Here is a 20,653-nt window from a genome sequence, read left to right as displayed (position 1 = left end):
ATAACCCAACCTATTATTTTTAAATATTAGCCACAAAAATATCGGGTATAAAATTTTAATCACAAATACTTTTGCAGTTTTCAGAAATCTTTAGTGTGGAAAAAAATTATGGAAGCTTTAGATTAAAAAAAAAATCTAGTTTTAAAATTCCATTTTAAAATCTTTTGAAAACAAGTTTCAGAAATGTCTATGAAAAAACATTTCCAACAATATTCAGTTCCAGTTTTAAGCACCTCACTTTATAACTTGCAAAATAAAAGAAAGTAAGAAGGGCATTTGTCATCTGGTTCATCTTCACCCTACCATGATGTTGTTTATAATGTTTGCTTTAATAACAGTAGAAAGTAGAAGAACATTAATTCAAACATAATTATTATATTATTTGTAAAAAAACAACAAGGAGTCTGGTGGCACCTTAAAGACTAACAGATTTATTTGGGCATAAACTTTCGTGGGTAAAAACCTCACTTAAGAAATCAAGTGTATATATAGTGCCCATTAAGCTAGGCACTATAAACACACACAACAAAAAGACAGTTCCTTACAATCTATATTATGAGAGAAAACAGGCAGGACAAACAAGCAGATGGGGGAGCAGCACAAAGTAACAGTGAGACAATTTTGATTACACCAGCTGCCTAGCTGTTATCAATTATTTTGTAGGCAACATGACAAAGGTTAAGTTTTCAGGAGAGATTTGAAGGATAACACAGTTTCTTTGCAGATTTTTACCAGGAGCTTGCCCATGCATAAGAACTAACATGGAAAAAAAGGATGAGGGCGCTTGTGAGAAAATATGACTAATGAACAATATCCCTGAAATAGAAGAGGCAAGAAAAGAGGGCTCTCTAAGATAAAAAATGATGGGTAAGGCAGAGATAAGCCACGAAGATTGCGTCTTCAGTAGGAAAATAGATACATTCTTAACTCAAGTAAAATAACTGAAATTATTTAATCCAAGGTAACACCCAAGCAAAGACAAGACAGTTTATAGTCTTCACATGAGTAAGCAGCATGAGTTAAAGACTAGATGCCTCCATAACTCGGCCTGCTAACTAACTCAGGTGAAAAATACAAACTGCTTTGTCTTCACTATGATATTACTTCAAGTTAGTTAACTCAAGTTAAGGACATCCCTTTTTCCCCCCGGTGACGATTTTCTGCAGCATCATTTTGAATGGATTATAACATATACATATTCATACATTAATATTAATATAATGTAGCTTGTAGCTCTTACCCACACATCTCTTCATGCTCATTTCAAAATCCTTTGTTACTTCATCTAAAAGCTCTTCAACCAGTAACTCTCTGTCCTTGCCTTCCATGAGGAACTGAGGCACCAGAGTGAGCATGGAGGTCAGCCATTGCTGCTGAATAGGAACTACTGGATTACTTTCCACACACTTCTTCATAAAGAGATAGTTGGTCTGAAAGGACAATAATATCATAATCATTAATCCTCTAAACCAGACTTTCATCAGTAGAGTCAGCGTATCAGTGGGATTATCTTGTCAAATTAATAACTAGTACACTGAAGGCTGTTCCAAGACAGGTAAAAAAATTTTGCCTGCCCCATTACTCACAGATGGTGTATTGTTCTCTTTCTTGCCTTAGTTTCTGCTAATGCTTGTGGAGCACACCTTTGTGACTTTGATAACAAAATATATTGTCTAAGGCTGATATTAAAGCAGCTCAATTAATCATTTACCTGGCACAGCAGACTAATGAGGTATGAGCTGGTGCTTCTGGGTGATGGGTTTGTTACCACCCACATTAAGACCTGAACACCTATGGATCTTAGACATTGACACTTACTTGACTGAGTAAGTGTATGTAACACACTGGCTAAGTAGGTGTGATCAAGCCTCTTTCTAGTTTCGGACAGATGCTGGACTGTAGATTTGGGTCTGAGAGCAGAGTGGCTCACAGAGATATGCCTTGTCTTAAGAATAAGAAGTTATCCGCTCCATGATTTGCACATGTATATACACACATACACATGAATTTTCTCCTTAAAAATCAGGGCACAACCTCCATGATTCCCAAACCCTTTCATTTCCCAGGGGCTAGAATGTACCCTATGGCCTCAATTCAAAGCCCACTGATGTCAATAGAAGTCCTTCCATTGGCTTTAATGAGCTACTCTCTTTCTGAAACATACAGTACTTTCCCTCAACTCGATCAGGAAATGATAATTCCTATTTTGCCTCTAAAGCCACTGTGACACTAGTAAACCAAGTGCCAGCTCTGGCCAAAGCCGTAGGCGTTAGCTAATAACTGACAAACTCATAGCTGAAAACCAAACCAGCTCACCTGTATGATAGTTTTGATCAGCATAGGTCTTATAAGAATGTAAGAATGTATTTAGTATATAGACTCTCAAATGTTTGTAAATTGCTGCATGCACTAATCTCACTTGTAATGTCTGTATTCCATGCTATAAGGAAATACATAAGTTTTGCTTTATAACTTTTAAAATGTTTGCTCTGAATTTGTGAAAGGAGGCATGGGAATTGTCCCCCCACCCACTTGAGGTTTATCGAGATTAAACAGGCCATTACAGAACATTGTGCACAAAGGATTGGCTAATGGCCCTATCACACCATGGAAATGCTAGGTGCAAGGGAGTTCATCTCATAGACTGGAAAACTAAATGTAAAAGATAAAACAGGGCCACAAGAGAATTTTTCATCTCTTTGCTGTTTGAACTCTCACAGGGCCAGAGACTCTAAACTGAAGCAAGGGATCCCCCTGGATTATCACTGGGTTTGCCCTGAAAGACATTTTGAATTGACAAATGACTACAACTCTGTCACTCTTAACATTTAGATTGCAACTCATTTGTGTGTATGTGTGTGCTTGCTTTAACCTGAGTGTAACCTCTTTGGGGTTTAGAGAGCATGGCCCCTTTAAATCTTTTTCCTAGGGGGGAGGGGGAGAGTGAGGAAAAAAGGAGGGAAACTCCAGGGGGTGACTCTGAAGCTGAGAGGGCGAGAGGGGGCAGCCCGCAGAGGCCCTCGCAAAGTGAAGCAGCAGAGAACCTGCCTGAAGCCTGGGAAGGACAGGGCAGCCGATCGGGACAGCCCAGGACAGGAGCGAGGAAGAGCACTGTGCCAGGGAGGAATCGCCCAAGGAGGACAGGCCGGAGCTGGACCCAGTATCATGACTGCCCAGAGCTGTGAGTACTGGGGCTTGTGACTCTGCATTGGGAACAAGGAGGGCAGTTGCTAGCTAGTTAAGTGGGGAGGTAGTCGCTCTGTGTGGCTTTGCAGAGAGCGGCAGAAGAGGGCACCGGAGGGGTTTGTTGGGGGAAAGTTCACTGGCGCCGAAGATGACCAGGAGCACCCAAGACTCACCACTGGACTGGAACTTTGCTCAGGACTCCTGAACTCTGTGTGCAGACACATTGCCGGGTGTCTGCCCTGTCAGACTGTGCTACCACGGGGCCCGTGGGGCCTTGGTTTGAATGCAACCCTGTTCTACTGCTCCCCCTATATTTCCCCTTGTTGTTTTTCTCCTCTCATCCCTCTGTAAATAAATATCTCCCTTTCTTATATCCACAGAGAGAGAGAGAGAGAGAGAGAGAGAGTGTGTGCGCGCATTCCTGCACGCGCCTTCTCTTCGCCAGAGCTACCTGCAGAGCAGACTCCATCTTGGCTAGGGTTACCATTCGTCCGAATTCCCCTGGAAATGTCCGGTTTTTTGAGCTAAAAATAGCGTCCGGGGGGAATTTGTAAGTGTCCGGACTTCCCCCCCATGCAGAGCGCGCGTGGCTAACAGGGCAGCCGGCCGGATGGTGTCACTTACACGGGGCTCCGACAGCCAGAGAGAGCCCCTCCTCCGCTTCCCCTGCAGCAGAGATCACTCCCTCCCTCCCTGCATTCGCAGATCGCCTCCGGCAGTCTGGAGCTCCTCCCCCGCTCCTCCTCCACTGCTGCCCAGCGTGCCGGGACGAACGGCTCAGGCCGTTCCTGAGCAAGTTCACAGAGACGTTAGGCGAAGGCCAACAACAAGGGGGCCAGGGGGTCGGAGAAGGGGCAGGGAGGTTTTGGAGGGGGCAGTCAAGGGACGGGGGGGGTCGGGAGTTCGGGGGGGTGGATAAGGTTTTGGGCAGTCAGGGTACAGGTAGGGGGTAGGGTCCTGGGGGCAGTTGGGAGGGGTCTTAGGAGGGGGCAGTTAGGGGACAAGGAACCGAGAGGCTTAGGTAGGGGGTGGGGTTCTGGAGGGCAGTTAGGAGCAGGGGTCCCAGGAGGGGGCAGTCAGGGGACAAGGAGCGGGGGCAGGGTTGAGGGTTCTGAGGGGGGGAAGTGGGAGGGGCAGGGGCGGGGCTAGGGCAGGATGGGGCGGGGCTAGGGCGGGGCTCCTCCCGTCCTCTTTTTTGCTTGCTGATATATGGTAACCCTAATCTTGGCCACGCGGGCGCTGAAGTTACACATAAATAACTCTCTCATTTCTTTTTCCTAGTTAATAAACCTTTAAATGGTTTAATCATATGATTGGCTACAGGCATTGTCTTTGGTGTAGGATCTCGGGTATCAATTGACCTGGAGTAAGTGACTGGTCATTTTAGGTGTAAGTCAGTGGTTTTCAAACTTTTTTTCTGGAGACCCAGTTGAAGACAATTGTTGATGCCTGCGACCCAATGGAGCTGGGGATGAGGGGTTTGGGGTATTGGAGGGGCTCAGGGCTGGGGCGGAAGGTTGGGGTACAGGAGTGAGGGCTGCAAGGTGGGTCCTGGAATGAGGGGTTCAGTGTGTGGGAGGAGGCTCTGGGTTAGGGCAGTGGTGCAGGAGGGGGTCAGGGTTCTGGGCTGGGGGTGCAGGCTCTGGGGTGGGGCCAGGGATGAGGGGTTTGGGGTGCAGGAAGGGCTCCGGGTTTGGGGGGGCTCAGGGCTGGGGCAGAGGGTTTGGGTGCAGAAAGGGGTCAAGGCTCTCGGCTGGAGGTGCAGGCTCTGGGGTGGGGCCGGGGATGAGGGGTTTGGGGTGCAGGAAGGGGTTCCAGGTTTGGGGGGCTCAGGGCTAGGGTAGGGGACTGGGGCGCAGGGTTGGGGTGTGGACTTACCTCCGGTGGCTCCTGGTCAGCGGTGCAGCCGGGGTGCAAAGGCAGGCTTCCTGCCTGTCCTAGCACTGCAGACCACGCTGCGCCCCATAAGCAGCCAGCAGCATGTCTGGCTCCTAGGCAGAGGCGCGCAAGCGGCTTCGCACAACTCTCACCCGCAGGCACCACCACCACCCCCAGTCCCCATTGGCTGGGAACTGGTGCTTCGGGTGGGGGCAGCACGCGGGGCCCCGTGGCCCCCCTGCCTAGAAGCCAGACCCGTTGCTGGCCGCTTCTGGGGCACAGCACGGTGTCGGAAAAGGTAGGCACTAGCCTGCCTTAGCTGGGCATCACCACCAACGGGACTTTTAAGTCCCGGTCGGCACTGCTGACCACAACAAAGCGACCCAGTGCCTTATATGCTGCGACCCAGGTTTGAAAAACACTGGTGTAAGTGACCATTTATCACTTAGTCCAGCTTGCCTGGGTAGCAAGATAGGCTCTCCAGTCTAAGGGGACTGTCTGTGACTCAATGGTAAGACTGTTATAGTGATCCAGGAGTTCACATTTGTTACTTGGGTTGGTGAAATCTAATTGTAGAACATACCACCAGTTTGGGGTGTCTATCCCGTTTTTAGCAGTTTGCCCTGAGGTAGGCACTCACGGCCATGAGCCACTCCAGACAGCATGACAGCCACATCTTCCAAAAGGCAACTGTTAGAAACTGGCCTAATTTAACACTATTAATTCCTCTCACACATGCAATTTCTGTATTACTTCAGCACAGTAATCATGCAGTCTCTCTTGTGAGAAAAGTAGAATAGTAAACAATTTAACTCACTCTTCGTTTTTTTTGTTCACTGTTCATCTGTAAAAATAAAATGAAAACATAACAAAAACAAGTCACATATCAAAGTAAGAGTGTAAACAATGATAAGCCAAATCAGAAAACTAATACATTAATATAAATCTTGATTCTCAAGCTGAACAAATATTATTGCTACTTAAGAGCTCTACCCTACAAACATGCATGCATCTATATATTGACTTCAGTGGAACTACTCACATGATTTAATGCAGGATTGGGCCCTAATTTGCTAAACATTTGCAGATAAGAGACTAAATACATCAACAAGAATCAAATATAATGTGATCAAAATTAAACATTTCAGCTGAAAGGAATTAAAAAAAAACTCACAGTAGAAGGTAGTTCTGGCTCAGGAGGTGTGGGAACTCTCTGATACTTTTCTTCCATGGTTGCTTTATAATCTTTTAAAGCCCGGTCAATTCTGAAGTATAGTTTATAGTTGGAAACAGTGTTAAAAACTTTTACACAATATTTTAAAAATAACATAATACAGTCATTTTAAAGTGCCGCAAATTCCTTTTTCATATTTACCAATTATTCCAACTCTATAGAGTAAGACTCTCCAACTTGTTCTCTCTTCTCTTACATAGTGAGATACCCATATCTCAATCACAATCAAAAGAAAATAGTGTGTGTGTATATATATATATATATACACACACACACACACACACACCGGACCCTCACTAGAACGCGGGATTTGGGATCCATGCGCGGTACTGCGTTAACGTGGGGACTGCGTTATAGCGGGGACCGCGTTAAAATGAATTGCAATTAAAGTAATTAAATTTGGGATCCATGTCCACGACCGCGTTATATGTGAATTCGTGCTATATAGACGCACGTTCTAGTGAGGGTCTGGTGTATATATATTCATTCTAAGTTAAACATGGTGAGTTAAACACCAGACTGATACCATGATTGATTTTTACTTCTACACTTTTCTTAAAGCATCTGCAGTAGGTCCCAACCAACTGCGCTATGTCAATGACTGAGTGAAGTGAGGTTCCTGAAGAAGTCTAATTGTATTTTTTAAATATGTTAAGAAGCGAAAAACATGCTCTCCTTTCTTCTGCATGAATTTATAAATTGAAAAACAAATAACTAAAATAATTAAATGGCCATTAGAAGAGTTTAGATAACTGATGTTGGCCTGTCATGTTGACCTTAGCAATCAAAACATTGCACCCCATTCTGCTTAATGTGAGTACACTGTACATTAACAAGTGAACATATATATGCAGGTTTCAGAGTGGTAGTAACAAGTGAACATATATATGCAGGTTTCAGAGTGGTAGCCATGTTAGTCTGTATCAGAAAAAACAATGAGGAGTCCTTGTGGCACCTTAGAGACTAACAAATTTATTTGGGCATAAGCTTTCATGGGCTAGAACCCACTTCATCAGATGCACGGAGTGGAAAATACAGGAGCAGGTATAAATACAAGAAAAGATGGGAGTTGCCTTACCAAGTGTGAGATCAGTATAACAAGACAATTCAATTAACAGTAGGATACCAACGGAGGAAAAATAACTTTTGTAGTGGTAATGAGAGTGGCCCACTTCAAACAGTTGACAAGAAGGTGTGAGTAACAGTAGCGGGAAATTAGTATGGGGGAAATTAAGTTTAGGTTTTGTAATGACCCAACCACTCCCAGTCTTTATTCCGGCCTAATTTGATGGTGTCCAGTTTGCAAATTAATTCCAGTTCTGCAGTTTCACATTGGAGTCTGTTTTTGAAGTTTTTTTGTTGAAGAATTGCCACTTTTATGTCTGTTATTGAGTGACCAGGGAGATTGAAGTGTTCTCCTACTGGTTTTTGAATGGTTTTGAATCAGGGGATCGTTCACCTGCACATCTATCATCACCTGCACATATGCCATCATGTGCCAGCAATGCCCCTCTACCATGTACACTGGCCAAACCAGACAGTCTCTACACAAGAATAAATGGACACAAATCTGACATCAGGAATTATAACATTCAAAAACCAGTGAGTTGGCACAGTGAGTTTGTTAGCAGTAGACATATGGTACAGGAGACATGTCCTATTAGAACAATCCAAGAAAAATAGTCAATCACTATTAGACTCACTGGCAATAAGTTTGACATTACAATTGCATTTTAATATTTCCACCTAATGTATTCTTTGTTTGATTAATGTTGCATCATACTGTATTTAACATCAAAAGTGCATTTTTCTTAATTCTCATGTATTGGTATCACATTATAATTGGCCATCTAGTTTACAAATTAAAAGTCAAAATAGCAATAACATATTTGATTACAGTTAGCAAGCCCATTCTTAACATACATAACAGAACAAGGTCATTTTAGAGACTATATGAAATGTTAGAAATAAACCTGTCTTCCACATTTTAAATTTAAAATATTTTATTTGACATTTATAAGTGTATCTATCAAAATTTCTAAATATATGTACAATACTAAAAAAAAAAAATCACAATTTAGAAGAGACAATTTAAAAAAAAAATCACACTTCATCTGAAAATTATTCATCTATTATTGCTCAAGATTATTTAAAATTGAAAAAGATGAAAGAGGAAAAAACTGATTGTTGTCCATTCTTTCAGTTTCTTTACGTTAAGTATTTGACAGCTGTTTTACTGTTTCCCTGTGTAGGGCTTTCACAAATCAAAAAGGGAAAAATCATTTTACAAAGTAGAAAACATGATTATAAAATCCACAAACATTGGCAAGGGGACTCAGGGACAGATGCAGTAACTGAAACTATTTTGAATGTCTTTTTAAAACTGACCAAGTTTCAGGTTTATAGTGCCCTTTAAACAAATCAAAGGTATCATCTTCTCTTTCTCAACTGTACATTTACGCTTAACAAGAGTGGAATTAATGCTATTTTAAAGCTATTCACACAGTGTACAGTCTAAGGATAGGTATCAATATTTAAGCAGAACTCTCCACTGATGGCATGATTATGAAATTCTCTTGTAACACAGCTGCAAATAATGTATCTTAGGCCATCAACGACACTAAATATGTGAGGATCATAACTGACCTTATTTAAGGAGAATCAATTTAACAAGACAATTTAATATCATACTTCAAGAGAACCTTCTCAGCCTATCAGAATGCATGTCAGCAGTCATTTTATTGTATAATAAATTACCAATGTGACATAGTTAACATTCCGAGCATTCCAAGTGGCCTCACTCTGCCACTACAGATATTAGTGGAAGATCTGGATTTGGCTTCAGATGTTAAGAACTAAAAATGCAGGGGTTTAATTTTGTATTTGTTAAGCTTGTATTGTGATAGACTGAAAGACATGCAGGGCAGGTTATCTTGCTCTCTGCTTGTAAAGCACCATGTAAATGTATGGCTTTGTATAACTGATTTTATAGTTATTAATAAAAATACCATTGCCTCTTTTCCTCAGTACTAATCCAATTCCCTTGTGCTAAACTACTCTTAGGCCTTGATCCTGCAATCTGGCCTTACACCAGTGATTAGCTCCACTGAAGTCAATAGGACTCTGAACTAATGCAGGAATTCCCCCTGCATGGACCTTGTAAAATCCAGGCCTTATTTTATCTATTTAGGAATTGAATTATTTCCAAAGAAAACAAAGGGGGGGGGGATATTTCTTAAATATAGTCTGCGTAAAAAGAAAAATGTTTCGAACTGTGAACATGTACGCGCATGCAGTGCACAAAGATACTGCATGACTCTTACTTTTAAGAGAGATGCATTAGGGTTATCCATGCAACTGAGTACCATCACTACATTTCACCAACATGGCTCCAATCCTACAAAGACTTACACAGGTGCTTAACTTTAAACATTGAATTGACATCAATGGGACTCACATGCGAAGTACACCTCTACCCCGATATAACACGACCCAATATAACACGAATTCGGATATAACGTGGTAAAGCAGCGCTTCGGGGGGGGCGGGGCTGTGCACTCCGGCAGATCAAAGCAAGTTCGATATAATGTGGTTTCACCTATAACGCAGTAAGATTTTTTTGGCTCCCGAGGACAGCGTTATATCGGGGTAGAGGCTGTAAGTTAAGCATGTGCTAAAGCCTTTGCTTGACTGGGGCCTTAGTCTCCATTCAATCATCTTGAGGCCATTATGTACTTTGTCTATGCTTCTTAACCCTATAGATTTAGGTTAGATTGCTTCCTTTGCACCGCTTTATCTTTGATTAAGCAAGCAAACACACACACTTTCAATGCCAACACTACTCCCAGGGTAACCTGACAGGTGCGTTCTTAGCCCACATAATTCTTGCATTTATACCAAAAGAGCAATCATCCTTAAAAACTTGCAGAAAAAGAAATATAGTAATTTAAAAGATAGTTGCAATTAATAATTTTCAAAAAAAACTTAGCAATAGATTTCCATGTTAATTTAGTTACCAGTCAGACCTACAAAAATTACATGAAATTACCCTTTCTAATGTTTTTGTTGTTGAGATGAGTTCCTGTCTGCATCCTGTAAAACTTGCCCATACCGGTATTGCCCTGGCCTCTTCCTTTGTCATTCAGTGTTGCACGCATTCTAAAGCAATATGCATTTCCTCACCTTTTGGGGGCGAAGCCAGACTTCGAGGCACCTGCTCCCCTACTTGATGTAAACTTTGCTTGTGCCAATCAGAAACGAACACAAACAGGTTTTGGGCCCCGTCCCCTATGACACTTCTATGATGTCATAGTTGGTACTTTATGGGCTGCCTGCCATGTGCAGGCAGGGAGAGGAGAAAGAAAAACGAATCCTGTGTATCCTGTGTACACCCGTAACCGAGCCTGATCACCTCGAAGCCTCTCTCTCAGCTCACGTGTTTCAAACAGAGTTTCTACGTTTGCCGGTCGTTATGCGTTGGTTTGTATTTGTAAGTATCAGTTATTACTAATTGCTGCATCTTTGTTTATAAATATTGTTAGTAGATATTTTAGTCATTGTGTGTTTTAAGTTTCATTAACTCTATTAGCTAATCAAACGCTGCTCCCTTACCCCTTGTAATTATCCCCAATAAAACTTTAAATTGATTAATTTTAGTTGTGTGTGTGTGTGTCTGCAGTTTGCAGCGTGACCCATACTCTCCTTGCATCCCTTACCAATATAGTCTATTGCCACGTGCAGCCTGGTAAATAACAGGCCTGCATTTTCTTTTGCCCCTGCGTGCCCGTGGCAATCCACATTTGTAAATGTTTTTTCATACACAGGACTTGTAAAGCATTATTTGTGTATAATATTAATGTATGTAAATCTATGAATAGGGCTCCATGTCTGTCACGGAGGTCGCAGAAGTCACAGATTCCATGACTTTCCGTGACCTCCATGACTTCTGCAGCGGCCAATGTGGCTGACCCCGGGGCCAGCTGCTCAGGTAGCGCTGGGGCCAGCCACACCGGCTGCTGTTGGAGCGGCAGTGCAGCCAGCCACACCGGCCGCTGCTGGAGTGGCCCTGAGGACTACCCGAGCAGCAGCCGCTGCAACTGACCCCAGGGATCACCCGAGCAGCGGCCAGTGCGGCTGGCCCCAGGGACTGCCCGAGCAGTGATCCTTGGGGCAGCCATAGCAGCCGCTGTCTGCGGCCCCCAGCAGCGGTCCCAGGGCTGCTGGAGCAGCAGAGGTCAGCAGTACCTGGCAGCAGTCCTGGGGCACCGGAGCAGCTGCCAGTCAGCAGCAGCCCCCGGCAGCTAGTGCCGCGGACCCCTCCCTAGCAGCGACCCCTCCCCCCAAGATTTAGTCTGGGGTATTTACAGTATAAGTAATGGACAGGTCATAGGTGATAAATTTTTGTTTATTGCCTGTGACCTGTCCATGACTTTTATTAAAAATACCCGTGACTAAATCATAGCCTTATCTATGAACCACCACAACAGGTGCACTCCTTTGGGACAATGCAAATCACTAAACCCAGAACAAAACATGCAAGAGCTGGGGCCAGAGCTTTCTCTATTGCGGGGACCCAACTACAGAACAATCTTCTAGAGGAGTTCAGGTGAATCCAGAGTCTAGCCATCTTTAGTCAACATTGCAAAGCCTTCTTTTTTGAGAAAACCTTTCCATCATAACTGACACTCATTCCCAATCCTCCCCCTTCACAAAGAAAACCCCTAAAGCTACCCCAGAGTTTTGATCCTGTAAAGGGGAAAGTGTCAGAGAGACTCCATGAAGTCCATTAGGGACCTTGCTATTGATTTTACATGGAAGACACTTTGATGATAATGGGTGGCAGCATAAAACTCTAAGAAAGAAAAAAAGATTGTTAAAACCTCTCAGTTGCCTAGGAATGCAGTGATCCTTTAATCTGAATATCACTTATTGGTTGAATTATATGAAACTCACACTATCCGATTAAGCGTCTTTTGCTGTTCCTTGAATCTTCGGTATTTCAATAGTTTATTGTGTGATGATGACACACCAGCTGTCGATGGCATAGGTAAAACTATAGGTGGCAAATGATTGTTCCAAGCCTCTTTATCAGTGGGTGGTGTCAATCTATTTGACAACGACATCTAAATGCATAATAAAACAAGAAAAATTTAATAGATTACTATATTAAATTGTACTTGCATGAGAAATAGAATGGGGGTATGTCTACACTACGAGGGTAATTCGATTTTACTTAAATCGAATATGTGGAATCGATATTGCAAAGTCGAACGTGTGTGTCCACACTAAGGACACACTAAGGACAGTAATTCGACTTTGTGAGTCCACACTAACGGGCGAGCGTCGATATTGGAAGCGGTGCACTGTGGGCAGCTATCCCACAGTTCCCGCAGTCCCCGCTGCCCATCGGAATTCTGGGTCGAGCCGCCAATGCCTTCTGGGTAAAAAAAATTTGTCGTCATCCGTCCGTCACTAACGCCCTCCCTCCCTCCCTGAAAGCGCCGGCGGGAAATCAGTTCGCGCACTTTTCTGGTCAGTGACAGCGCGGACGCCACAGCACTGCGATCATGGATCACGCTGCGACCATCGCTGCACTTGTGGCCGTTCTCAACACCTCGCAGCTTATCATACACCTTTCCCTGAGGCAGATGAAGAGTAATCAGGCGAGGAGGCTACGACACCGCCGTGATGGCCTGAAGTCGGAGAGTAGCACAGAGCTGTCAGAAACCACGAGCCCCAGCGCCCAGGACATCACGGTGGCAATGGGTCATGTGGATATCGTGGAACGGCGATTCTGGGCCCGGGAAACAAGCACGGACTGGTGGGACCGTATAGTGCTTCAGGTCTGGGATGAATCCCAGTGGCTGCGAAACTTTCGCATGCGGAAGGGGACTTTCCTCGAACTTTGTGAATTGCTGTCCCCTGCCCTGAAGCGCCAGAATACCAGGATGAGAGCAGCCCTCACAGTTGAGAAGCGAGTGGCCATAGCCCTCTGGAAGCTTGCAACGCCGGACAGCTACCGGTCAGTCGCGAACCACTTTGGTGTGGGCAAATCTACCGTGGGGGTTGTTGTCATGCAAGTAGCCAAGGCAATCGTGAAGGTACTGCTCCCAAAGGTAGTGACCCTGGGAAACGCGCAGGTCATCATAGATGGCTTTGCCGCGATGGGATTCCCAAACTGCGGTGGGGCTATCGATGGGACTCACATCCCTATCCTGGGACCGGACCACCAGGCCAGCCAGTACATCAATAGAAAGGGCTACTTTTCAATGGTGCTGCAAGCACTGGTGGACCATCGGGGACGGTTTACAAACATCTACGTCGGATGGCCGGGCAAGGTTCATGACGCTCGCGTGTTCAGGAACTCTGGTCTGTTTAGACGGCTGCAGGAAGGTATTTACTTCCCAGACCACAAAATAACTCTTGGGGATGTGGAGATGCCTACAGTCATCCTCGGGGACCCAGCCTACCCGCTAATGCCCTGCCTCATGAAGCCCTATACTGGCGCCCTGGACACAGAAAAAGAACTGTTCAACTACCGTCTCAGCAAGTGCAGAATGGTGGTGGAGTGTGCTTTTGGCCGTCTCAAAGGGAGATGGAGAAGCTTACTCACTCGCTGTGATCTCAGTGAAACCAATATCCCCATCGTTATTGCAGCTTGCTGTGTGCTCCACAATCTGTGTGAGAGCAAGGGGGAGACCTTTATGGCGGGGTGGGAGCTAGAGGCAAATAGCCTGGCTGCTGATTACGTCCAGCCAGACAGCCGGGCCATTAGAAGATCCCAGCGGGACGCCCTGTGCATCCGGGAGGCTTTGAAAGCTAGGTTCCTGAGTGAGCAGGGCAACCAGTGACTTTTCAGTTTGTGGACAGAAAAGCTGAACCTGCCCCCGTTTCTTTACCCAGTCCATTTTGACTATCCTCTCCAGTTACATACAACCTTCACCCCCTTCCCCTTCCCAAAAAATAAAATCATTTCGATTTTTTAATGAACACCGTTGTCTGTATTGCTGTTTTCGCGGGAATATTTTAAACCGGGGACGCAGACTGTGGCGGGGGGCGGGTTTAGTGTTCTGATGCAAATGATACTTCTAAACTCCCGGAATGACAGGCTCCGCACTGGTGGACTGGTTATTTCAATGGAGCCTGCCAGCACTCCTGGGGGGGACTGTGTGTATGTGTCGGCTATGTGACTTTCTGGCAGGGGGGGTAGGGTTACAGATCCCCTGCTGCGTGGATCTGTGAGCCAGGATAAGGACCGCTGCATAAGATCTGTAACTGCCCTCCCCCGCCACAAAGTCACAGAGCAACCCCCCCCCCCCAAAACATGAAAAACACCTCCCAGACTGACCAGGGTAACCAGTGACTGCACTGTGTATGTGTCCTGATGCTGGACCTGACACCGCCTCTGTACCCTGCTAAAGGTCACTGTCCTGCCCAATTACCAAGCCCCTTCCCCCCCTCCAGACAGACTCTCCCTCAAAAGAACCTGACTGAAACAGTAATGAACAGAAACAAACATTTTATTGCGAACCAGAGATGAAACGTGGGGGGTGAAACTTGGACGGGGGCTTGTGTGAGGTGGGTAGGAAAGGACTTATGAAATTTTGGGGAATGTCAGCCTTCTACTGCTAGAGCAGTCTGCAGGGGTTGATTGAAAGTTTTAACGGCCCTTGCCGCCCCTCCTTCTTTGGACTTTGGGTGAGGGTGGTGTGGGACTTGGTGGCGGGTGAGGGCGGTTACAGATAGACTGCAGCGGGGCTCTGTCCTCCTGCCTCCGGTCTTGCAGAACATCCACAAGGCGCCGGAGCGTGTCCGTTTGCTCCCTCATTAGTCCAAGCAGCTTTTCAGTAGCCTGTTGGTCCTCCTGACGCCACCTCTCCTCCCGTTCCATGACTGCTCGGTGCATTTGTGACAAGTTCTCCCTCCACTGTGTCTGCTGGGCTGCCTGGGCTCGGGAGCATCCCATTAGTTCTGAGAACATGTCTTCACGCGTCTTCTTCTTCTTCCTCCGCCTAATCTGCGCTAGCCTCTGGGAGTGTGCTGACAGGCTGGGTTGGGAGACAGTCGCAGATGTGTCTGTGTGAATTGTAAAAAGGGAGTGAATTCCTGAGACAGATAAATGAAATTGTATACAAAGAACCTAGTCTTTCTCTGTGAACAAGACCATGCACTGAACCTCTCACATGCGCACTCAGGACAAGGTCGAATTTTCGGCCGTCGCCTTCAGTGCCTGTGGACTTGCGGAGGTCTTGGAGTGTTCAGAGAACTGTGGCTGGAGACCTGAACTTCTGGAGCGGGCAATAATGGTAAGCCGCAGACTTGTGGCTGCTTAAAACTCCAGCAGTAGCACTGGCCTCCTTTCACATTGAAAGCAATGCCAGTCTCTGCTGCCAGCAATCAGGACAGCATCAACTCTGCCCCTGTCCCACCCCCTCGCGGCTGTCCCAGGGAAAGATCCCTGTATGCTGCCCCTCTCCCTCCACCGCGTGGCTGTCAAGCAGTCCCAATACTAACATTCCCCTCCCTAATTCAAAGCAGGGCGTCATGAGCGACATCACCCTCCTGAGGATCCCGGACACCCAGAGAGAACGCATGCTGCGGGAAAGCATGCAGAAACCGGGGCCGTATGCCGCCATGCTATGTCGTGCGATGATCCCGGAGTACTTGATTGTGGCGTGGAGGGGACATGTCTGCTACCACGGAGGGCCCACTAAGATCGCCCTACCCCGGAACCTGATCAACAGGCTTGAGCTCTACCTCCACGAGACCTACGAGGAGTTCTCCTACGAGGATTTCTCGTCGATCCCCGGCCACATTGACCGGATTTTCGCGTAGGTGCACTGGGACTATGGAGTGGAGCGTCTTGGGCCTGGGAATCATGGAGTAACGGACATTGTGAAAATTTTTTAAAACACTTGGGACTAAATTGAGAAGAGCCCAAGACAGAGAAATCATGAAAACCCATTTGTTACCTTTGTAAATATTCCTGTTTTGTACCTGATTATTTTTTTACTAGTTTACAGAACTTTTATAAATGTACATTGTTAATAGTATAAATATTACCGTTCTGTTTTAAATAAATGTTTACATGTTTACAGCACTTACTGCTTGATCCTTCCCCTGATTCTGTGTCCGGGGTAAGGGATGGGGACGGTTGGTACGGGATCTCGGTAAGGGTGATGAAGAGCTCCTGGCTGTCGGGGAAATCAGCGGTGCCAGCGCTGTCGACTGCCTCGTCCTCCTCATCTCCTTCTTCATCTTCCCCGTCCGCTGTCATGTCCGACGAGGAACCGGCCGCGGACATGATCCCATCCTCGGAGTCCACGGTCAGGGGTGGGGTAGTGGTGGCGGCCGCTCCCAGGATGGAATGCAGTGCCTCGTAGAAACGGGATGTGTGGGGCTGGGATCCGGAGCGTCCGTTAGCCTCTTTGGTTTTTTGGTAGCCTTGTCTCAGCTCCTTGATTTTCACGCGGCACTGCGTTGCATCCCGGCTGTAGCCTCTCTCTGCCATGGCTTTGGAGATCTTCTCGTAGATCTTAGCATTCCTTCTTTTGGAGCGCAGCTCTGAAAGCACGGACTCATCGCCCCACACAGCGATGAGATCCAAGACTTCCCGATCAGTCCATGCTGGGGCCCTCTTTCTATTAGATTGCACGGCCATCTCTGCTGGAGAGCTCTGCATAGTTGCCACTGCTGCTGAGCTCCCCTCGATGTCCAAAGAGGAACTGAGATTCAAACTGCCCAGATAGGAAAATGAAAATGAATTCAAATTTTCCCGGGGGTGTGGCTGGTCAGAGCATCCGAGCTCTGACTGCTGTCCAGAGCGTCAACAGAGTGGTGCACTGTGGGATAGCTCCCGGAGCTATTAGCGTCGATTTCCATCCACACCTAGCCTAATTCGATATGGCCATGTCGAATTTAGCGCTACTCCTCTCGTTGGGGAGGATTACAGAAATCGATTTAAAGAGAGCTTTATGTCGAACTAAATGGCTTCCTGGTGTGGACGGGTGCAGGGTTAATTCGATATAACGGCGCTAAAGTCGACATAAAAGCCTAGTGTAGACCAGGCCTGGGTTAGTCACAATAATTTCCATGATCTAGACACCAAAGCAACACAGGCTTCTACAATGGAAAGATAGGCGCCGACATGGAAAAAAATTAGCAGGTGCTTAGCACTCACCAGCAGCCAAGCACCCTCCCCACCCCCCGTGCCTCCCGCCCACCGACGGCCCTGCCGATCAACTCCTCCCACTCCTTCCCAGAGCCTCCCACCCACCATGAATCAGCTGTTCCGTGGCAGGCAGGAGGTGCTGGGAGGAAGGGAGGGGAGCAGGGACGGGGAGTACTTGGGGGAGGGGGTGGAGTGGGGAGGGAAGAGGAGTAGCGGGGGCATGGCAGGGCCTTGGGGAAAGGGGTGGAGTTGGGGCAGGGCCTGTGGCTGAGCAAGAGTTGAGCACCCCCAGGGAAAACTGAAAGCCGATGCCTGTGAATGGAAAAACACTATACTGTATGTACTTAAAGTACAAAGGGATATTTAGGGTTCTATTCAGTCCTTGGTTCATACAAAAGAAAATAACTGGAAATGGTGAACGTGACTCTAAATGGTACATGAACAACTTGACTTATACTGTTCTTTTTGTCTCAACTGATCTGTAAGTGAAAATCTTGGTTTTGGGCAAGGGTTCCAGATAAAGGCTTCTGGTAAATATGGTAGACCTGCCTCATCTCTGGCTTTTACTGGTGGCCCCGCTTTTCATTCTGTCCTTCAGGTTTCCAACCTGTCAGCTACATCTCTGGATTTTCATGACTAGGCATCAACATTTTTTTCACTGTCTCCTGAATAGGCAGAGTGATGCTGGTAAACTAGGTCAAATCAGGGCCACAGCCCAGTTCACTTGTGTGTTAGTATCAAAAGCAACTGTTAGATGTAAGAATGTATTCAGGCCAATTTACTTGCTATTAGGATAGATCAAAGTAATTGCTGAATGTATACAGGTGTATTCAGATGTTTAAACTTCATGAAAACTAATGGGTCGTTACTGTATTCTTCTTGGTTATCTATTCCTGTTATAACGTAACAGCAAACATTTACTGTAACTAAATTACCTATCAAAGAAATCTTGTGAAATGCTAATGAAGAACATAAGGACTTTAACAGAAAATGCTAATTTCAAAGAAAATGATCATTCTGTGTGATGATCCAGGGCAAGACTCTGAATGCATTCCTCACTATCAGTCATCAAAGAAAAAGCCCATGTGGGTACAGACACTGTCAGCTGGTTTACAGTGTAAAGGGGCTGTAAATATGAATTAATGAAAAGATCCTTAATCTCTGGACTGCTAGGATTCTAACAGGGCAGAAAAACTGAACAAGAAGACAGAGATCCCCAGAATTAATCTGGGTTCAGAGTAGCAGCCGTGTTAGTCTGTATCTGCAAAAAGAACAGGAGTACTTGTGGTAACTTAGGCCTGGTCTACACTAACCCCCCCAATTCGAACTAAGGTACGCAACTTCAGCTACGTGAATAACATAGCTGAAGTCGACGTACCTTAGTTCGAACTTACCGCGGTCCAGACGCGGCAGGGAGGCTCCCCCGTCGACTCCGCGTACTCCTTGCGCCGAGCAGGATTACCGGAGTCGACGGCGAGCACTTCTGGGTTCGATTTATCGCGTCCAGACAAGACGCGATAAATCAAACCCAGAAGTTCGATTGCCTGCCGCCGAACCAGCGCGTAAGTATAGACAAGCCCTTAGAGACTAACAAATTTATTTGAGCATAAGCTTTCGTGGGCTACAGCCCCTTTTGGGAAACTGGCAGTTTATTAATCATGGCCACCATTTGGAATTACAAACTGTGATTTACCTGTAATTATATTTTACCTGCTTTAATCTCTCATTCTTTTTTCTTAGCTAACAAATCTATAGTTAGTTTGCTAAAGAATTGGCTGCCAGTGTTGTCTTTGGTGTAAGATCGGGAGTACCAACTGATTTGGGGTAAGTGACTGGTGTTTTGGGACTGGGAGAAATCTGATATGGTGTTATTTGGTGCTCCTGCCATGGTCAGAAAACAGAAGGGATTTGTAAAGTTACTTGAAGATCAAATTGGCCGCCTGACAATCAAATTTCACTGTATCATCCATCAAGAAAACCTGTGTGCTAAAATTTCTAATTCAGAGCTTAATAATGTGATGAGTACAGTGGTGCGAATTGTGAATTTCCTTGTTGCTCCATCTGCTTTGACTCACAGACAGTTTCAAGCACTGCTAGAAGAGATGGACAGTGCTTATAACGACATTCCACTTCACAGCAACATTTGGTGGATAAGTTGTGGCAAGGTTTTGGTGCGCTTTGTAAACTGTTTTGATGCAATCAAGGCCTTTTTGTCGGAAAAAGGACAAAACTACCCTGAACTGGATGATGACAAATGGCTGTGTAAGCTCATGTTTCTAACTGACATCACCGCTCACCTAAACGAACTCAACCTCTGTCTCCAGGGTGCAGGGCAAACGGTTCTGGATCTTTATGAAGGCTGGAAAGCATTTGTTGTAAAACTAGCAGTTTTTTCCTCGGGATATTCGAACTTCTACTTTCCACTACTTCCAACACATAAAAGAGCTATCAACATGTTGCACTGTCAGTGCGGATGAGATTGGAATGTACATGCAAGAACTGGAATCAGAATTTTCTGACAGATTTCAAGATTTCCAGAGATTTGGCCCAATTCTTTCTTTTCTAATTTAACCTGAAAAGTTCAACGAAAGCGACTTGGATTTGTCTGTATTTCAGTGGATGGGTGCTGAAGATTTCGAAATGCAGCTCATTCAGTTAAAAAGCTCAGAATCAGGGCTGGCTCTAGGTTTTTTGCCACCCCAAGCAAAACAATTTTTGGCTGCCCCCCACCCCAGCCCTGGGCTCTCACCCCCTCCCCCCCCCACCACCACCAGTGCCCTCCCCCACCCGCACCCCCTGCCACCCCAGCCCTGGGCTCCCCCCCACCAGTGCTGACTCCACCCGCTCCCCTCTCGCCTCCAGCCGGTCCGGTGCTGGCAGGGTCAGGGTAAGCAGTGGGGCTCCCGGGCCGCACCTCAGCCCAGGGTCCCTCCAGCCAGGGCTCCCACCTCCAGGACCGGCGGGACCCGGGAGGGCAGACCTGGGGGACCACCCCGGGAGGGGGCTGAGGAGCCGGGGCAGGGTAGCCCCAGAGGGAGCGGAGCCCCGGAGAGCGGGACGCAGGCCCCGCACGGCAGCGCCCCACCCTCTATGGCCCCGCTGCTGCTTCTGCTTCTAGCTGCCCTGCCGCAGTCCCTGGACAGCTCGGGCCGCTTCGCCCAGCCCCGGCTGCGGCGCGGCCGCCG

At 46.3% G+C, this 20,653-nt stretch overlaps 1 protein-coding gene across 2 annotated transcripts in view; it reads right to left on the bottom strand.

The window, feature by feature from the left end:
* Positions 1–12,420, bottom strand: part of DNAH12 (dynein axonemal heavy chain 12) — a 168,935-nt gene extending 156,515 nt beyond the window's left edge. For both annotated transcript variants that reach the window (XM_026650210.1, XM_026650209.1), the window contains exons 1-4: positions 12,251–12,420; positions 6,239–6,329; positions 5,882–5,908; positions 1,241–1,430 (exon numbers count right to left, since the gene is read on the bottom strand). In XM_026650210.1, the coding sequence (XP_026505995.1) occupies positions 1,241–1,430; positions 5,882–5,908; positions 6,239–6,329; positions 12,251–12,420 (478 nt within the window). The remainder of the gene's footprint in view (positions 1–1,240; positions 1,431–5,881; positions 5,909–6,238; positions 6,330–12,250) is intronic.
* Positions 12,421–20,653: the final 8,233 nt, after the last annotated feature.

This window comes from Terrapene carolina, unplaced genomic scaffold, assembly GCF_002925995.2.
Source record: "Terrapene carolina triunguis isolate 2854851 unplaced genomic scaffold, T_m_triunguis-2.0 Scaffold89, whole genome shotgun sequence".
In the NCBI taxonomy this organism is placed as follows: Eukaryota; Metazoa; Chordata; order Testudines; family Emydidae; genus Terrapene; species Terrapene triunguis.
Note: the sequence above shows the minus strand (reverse complement) of the source record. Positions and strands in the feature narration are given on the sequence as shown.